The sequence below is a fragment of the Humulus lupulus genome, chromosome 3, assembly GCF_963169125.1.
Source record: "Humulus lupulus chromosome 3, drHumLupu1.1, whole genome shotgun sequence".
Classification (NCBI taxonomy): Eukaryota; Viridiplantae; Streptophyta; class Magnoliopsida; order Rosales; family Cannabaceae; genus Humulus; species Humulus lupulus.
This window is the reverse complement of record NC_084795.1, coordinates 96,233,230-96,239,187: the sequence shown is the minus strand read 5'-3', so window position 1 is coordinate 96,239,187 and position 5,958 is coordinate 96,233,230. Positions and strand designations below refer to the sequence as shown.

Here is a 5,958-nt window from a genome sequence, read left to right as displayed (position 1 = left end):
GCCGATGATTGCTGCTCCTCTTTCTCACTTGGCTCCGGAGATGGCGTCCGTCCCTTCTCCGATCCCTAGTGTGGCTACTGCTCCTGACGTTGCCTCTTTCTCTCCCACTCGTGAAGGTCTCAGTCTAGCCGTCCCAGCTTCTTCTCTGATTCATCTGCATCGTCCTCTGCCTGCCTCCTTCCCAAGAAGCTCTGCTCCTCCTCTCGGCAGTTATGGTGGTCTCGGCATCCTGTGTGCCTCTATAGCTCCCCCTGTCAACCTTCTCAAATGGCATACGTACCACTTGGGAACTGGAGACAACCCCAATTTTCTGATATCTACTCAGATTCTAACGGGTCAAGAAAATTTCCAATCATGGAAGAGAGCTGCTTCCATTTCAATTGCTGCCAAGAATAAAACCTAGTTCATAAATGGGTCTCTGCCTCAACCCCATCCTTCTGATTCTTATTTTCATTCGTGGGTTCAATGTAACAATATGGCTTGGTTATTACAATCTGTTTCCCGTGAAATTGTAGCTAGCATTATGTTTCAGGATTCAACCACTGCTATGTGGAATGACCTCCATGAACGATTCAATCAAGGCAATGGCCCTAGGATATTCCAGCTCCAAACTTCGGTCCACACCATCAAACAAGGAGACTCGGATATCAATTCCTATTTTACCCGTCTCAAAGTTATTTGGGATGAGCTCAAAGAATTTCAGTCGATTGTTCCTTCCTCATGTGGCTGCAAATGTGGTGCTGTTGAGAGACTTCTTGGATACTATCACAGAGATCAAATTATGCAGTTTCTTGCTAGGCTCAACGACTCTTACTCTCTAGTGAGGGCTCAAATTCTTCTCTACGATCCTCTTCCTTCTCTGTCCAAGGTCTTCTCCATGGTGTCCCAAGAAGACAGACAAAGAAGTCTCGGCCACACCACTCCGTTCATTGTTGCTGTAGGGGGTTCGAACACCTCAACCAAGCCCCCTACATCAAGATCAAAGAAACCGAGACCCACGTGTTCTCATTGTCTCAAACTGGGTCACTTGGTGGACAAATGTTTCTTTCTTCATGGATTTCCTCCTTGGTATGGTGACAAGCGTCGTCAAGATGAAGCTCTCAAACCCTCGATTCATCAAGTTTCCGCATCTCCCGTCTATGCTTTGATTTTGGGAAAACCGCCTATGCTGTCCCAAACTGAGCTCAGTCAGCAGCTTATCTCCCTTCTAAGTTAGAATCTCCAACACACTTCGGCTACCACTAACACTTCTTTCCCGATTGCCTCACAAGTTTCTGGTAATCTCGTTGACTTCCCCTCTTGTCTGTGGATTGTTGATAGTGGAGCATCCCACCATGTGTGTTACTCCCTAAAATGTTTAAAACTATTAATAAACATCCTATTGCTACCTTAGTCACTTTGCCGAATGGGCATAACATTCACATTTCTCATTCTAGCACAGTTCAACTTTCTAGCTGTATTACCTTGACTAACGTTTTATTCTCGGTTAATGCTTTTCTACAACATAGTCCTAACTCCTTAATATTTTTGCTTCTGAATGCATTATTCAGGCAACCACTCGGACTTCCAAGATTGGGATTGCTAAGAAAATGGGCAGACTATTTTACTTTGAACAAGATCGTCAGTTCTTGCACTTTGTACATTCTGATATTACTATTAATGCTTGTACTAAAATGGACCAATGGAATTTCCCCTTGGCCATCCTTCTATGTCAATTTCAAATTCCATAAATAAAACTCTTGTTTTTTCTAATAAATCTTATGATCATGCTTGGTTTATTTGTCACTTAGCAAAACAAAAAAGGCTTCCCTTTGTGTCTAATAATAATAAGGCTTCTACGCCAATTGATCTTGTTCACTTTGACATTTGGGGGCCATTTCATGTTCTTAGCATAGATGGGTACAAATATTTTCTTATGATTGTTGATGATCACACTCGTTTTACATGGGTATATTTACTTAAAGCAAAATCTGGCGTGTAAAGTATTATTCCTTAGTTCTTCTCTTTAATTGCTACTCAATTTTCTATTTCTATTAAAGCTGTTAGATTTGATAATGCAAAAGAACTTAACCTATCTTCTTTCTATGCTTCCGAAGGGATTGAACAATTTCACTCATGTGTTGATAGGCCTCAACAAAATTCTGTGGTTGAACGAAAGCATCAACACATCCTCAATGTCGCTTAGTCCTTGTTATTTCAATCTCATCTCTCTCTCCCTTATTGGTCTTATCTCATTCATACAGCTGTTTATCTCATTAATAGAACTCCATCATTACTTTTAAAGAAAAAGACTTCTTTTGAGCTTCTTTATGATAAATTGCCTTCATACGAGCATCTTAGAAATTTTTGTTGCCTTGCTTATGCTTCCACTTTAGATAGGACTAGACATAAATTCTCTCCTCGATCTAAAGCTTGTGTTTTCATTGGTTACCCGCATGGAATGAAGGCCTATACTTTTCTTGATATTGAAAGTCAACAGATATTTCATTCTAGAGATTTCATCTTCTATGAGCATATTTACCCTTTAAAGCATGACAAGTCTACTGTGTGTACTGATTCATTATTCCTGACAAAAGTGTTTGATGCAGAACCCCATCATCCTCAAGTGCCCTCTTCTTCCAATAACGCTCTTGAGGATCCCTCTCCTACGTTACCTATGGTTACCACTTCAAAAAGTGGAAGGCCTATTTCTCGCCCCTCTTATCTTAAAGACTATGCTTGTAACTTTGCTATTTCTGAGTCGTCTACTACTTATCCTTTATCTAATGTTCTATCTTATGATAGGTTAAGTGATCACTTTTGGGCTGCCATTTTGTCTGCACATATGGTAGTAGAACCATCAAGGTACAAGCAAGCTTCAAATATTCCAGAGTGGCAGCAGGCGATGAACGATGAACTTCATGCGCTTGACCGAAATAACACTTGGGAAATTGTCTCTTTTCCGAACAACATGCTATAGGATGCAAATGGCTCTACAAAATCAAATACCAACCAAGTGGAGCTATTGATCGCTACAAGGCGCGGTTGGTGGCCAAAGGCTACAACCAAAAGCAAGGTATTGATTATTCTGACACTTTTGCACCTGTTGCAAAGTTCAACACTCTTAAATTACTACTTGCTGTAGCTGCATTAAAAATTGGTCTTTATGCCAATTAGATATCAACAATGCTTTCCTTCATGGGGACTTAAACAAAAATGTCTATATGAAAATTCCAAAAGGGTATCAACCCAATAGTCCCCTACCAAAAAATATTGTTTGTAATTTAACCAAAAGTCTTTATGGCTTAAAACAAGCCCCTAGACAATGGTACTACAAACTTAGCATATTTCTTCTCTCTAGGGGTTTTCGCCAATCTCAATCGGACCACACTTTGTTTATTAAGAGCACATCTAATATCTTTATCGCTCTATTAATCTATGTTGATGACATAATTATTACTTCAAATAATGATGCTGCTGTCTCTGACTTTAAAGGCACGTTACATTCAGCTTTTCAATTGAAAGACCTTGGCCCTTCACGCTTCTTCTTGGGTCTTGAGATTGGTCGTTCTACCAATGGTATATCTATGTCTCAACGCCCATTTACCTTACAGTTATTGAGTGATACAAGTTACTTGGGTGCAAAAACATTTTTTTTTTATAAATATTATTTTACTTTTTTTTAATAAAATATGCAACTTCATTATTTAGAAAGATCGACTACTAAAATAGCTTGTAACTTAGCGGGAACAGTCCAACCCTTGAAACTACAATCTGCCGTGAATCGCTTTACAAAGAAATAGAAACATTAGTCATGCTTTCCAACAACATCTTACCATATAAAATAATTAAACCAAATGGAGATGTCATTTGCACAGAACTGCGTATTAACTATAGTAAGTTTAAAAGATTTATATATATAGGACAATTTTCCTATAGATGATTCACTTTAAGCCCTACCGGTGGGACTTTTAGTGTTCTCGATCTGTGAACAGTTTTCGGCGCGATATTTTTTTTTATGATCGTGTATATTATAGCTATTTAGAGCATCCTACAAATTTTTAAAAAATTATGAATAGTTTACAGTACAAAAAACTAGGTTCAAACATGTTGTTAACATGTTTGAACCTAGTTGTTGGTATTGTAAACTATTTGGAATTTTATGAAAATTTGCAGGATGCTCTAAACAACTACAATATACACGGTCATAAAAAAAATCGTCCCGAAAACTGTTCACGAGTCGAGAACACTAAAGAGCCCCACTGATAGGGCTTAAAGTGAAGCCCCTATATATAGGACAATTCTTCTATAGGGGCTTCACTTTAAAACCTATCGGTGGGGCTCTTCAGTGTTCTCGACTCATGAATAATTTTTGTCACAATTTTTTTTATGATCGTGTATATTGTAGTTGTTTAGAGCATCCTGCGAATTTTCAGAAAATTCCGAATAGTTTACAATACCGAAAACTAGGTTAAAAAATGTTGTTTTCCACGTGCATAAAACAAAAATAGTCACACGTGCAACAACATGTTTGAACCTAGTTTTCAGTACTGTAAACTATTAAGAATTTTCTAAAACCTCGTCGACGCCTTAAATAGCTACAGTATAGACGGTCATAAAAAAAATCGTGCCAAAAAATGTTCAAATAAGGCTGAGAACGCTAAGAGCCCCACCGGTAGGGCTTAAACTGAAGAGGACAATTCTCTTATAGAGCTTCAGTTTAAGCCCTATAGGTAGGGCTCTCAGTGTTCTCGACCTTTGAACAGTTTTCGACGCGAATTTTTTTTATGACCGTGTATACTGTAGCTATTTAGAGCGTCAATGCGATTTTTAGAAAATTCCGAATAGTTTACAGTACCGAAAACTAGATTCAAACATGTTGTTGCACGCGTGACTAATTTTTTTTTATGCGCGTGGAAAACAACATGTTTGAATCTAGTTTTCGGTACTGTAAACTGTTCGGAATTTTCTGAAAATTTGCAGGATGCTCTAAACAACTAAAGAGCCCCACCGATAGGGCTTAAAGTGAAGCCCCTATAGAAAAATTGTCCTATATATATACTTTGAATTAAAATAAAGTAGAAAAGTAATTTTTGTATATATTATGTAACAGATAATTATTATTGGATTTTTTTGAAAAATTTGATGGCCAAATATAGCATTTACCTAAAATGTAGGGGAGCAGAATAATATTTTTCCTTCTTAAAAGTAGGTAAATGATAAATCATAACATTCTTATGTGATTTGCTTGCTAGGACTAGTAAACGAAATCAGGCAATGACCTTTCTAAATTGGTTTGCATTCATAAAAAGATGCAAATAACAACTAATAATGTGAGAATAACGTGGATTTTATTGTGTGTTTTTTTTAACATGTTTAAATTTCTAGAGTATTTTAGTTTCAAAGAGTACATTAATAAAATAGTGTGCAAGTCATAGCTAATGCTCTTGATTCTTAAAACTACCCTAAAGCACCATGGGTCGAAACCTTGTCATTGCCGAGTGTGAAACTTGAATTTTTCAACAGACTTTCTTCATCCAATCACTAGTGACGATAATGTTTCTTGTAAAACTAAGCGTGCACATAAGTTCTTACGATTGACTAGAGCATGATGCATGCTAAATTATTTTATAATATAATATTTTAGATTAAATAAATGTGACAAAGAGTGTCACATATTGTAACAGAGAGTTACATTATTTAGATATATGTGAATATCCCAATATGTAACATATTTGGTGTTACAAATTCAGTTACGAATTTGTAACTTCCAAATATTGCCCATTAGAGATATGTTACACAATATTGAGATGAATTTCTTAAAGTCATATGTGAAATGACTGTTAGAGATATGATTTTAACCCCAATAATGTGTTTTGGGAGTTACGAAATCAATTGGGAGTATATTGGAACCGTTTGGAAAAATAACACATTTTTGTGTGTTGAAATTGGTAAGTGGTTGCAGTCAGAGGCAGACTG

At 37.0% G+C, this 5,958-nt stretch overlaps 1 protein-coding gene across 1 annotated transcript; it reads left to right on the top strand.

Annotated features, from left to right (window-relative positions):
• Window positions 1–475: 475 nt before the first annotated feature.
• Window positions 476–2,959, top strand: LOC133824738 (uncharacterized). Its single transcript, XM_062257710.1, has 4 exons — window positions 476–1,211; window positions 1,791–1,948; window positions 2,040–2,143; window positions 2,263–2,959. Exons 1-4 carry the CDS (start codon window positions 476–478, stop codon window positions 2,957–2,959), a joined length of 1,695 nt encoding a protein of 564 aa, XP_062113694.1.
• The last annotated feature ends 2,999 nt before the right edge of the window (window positions 2,960–5,958 follow it).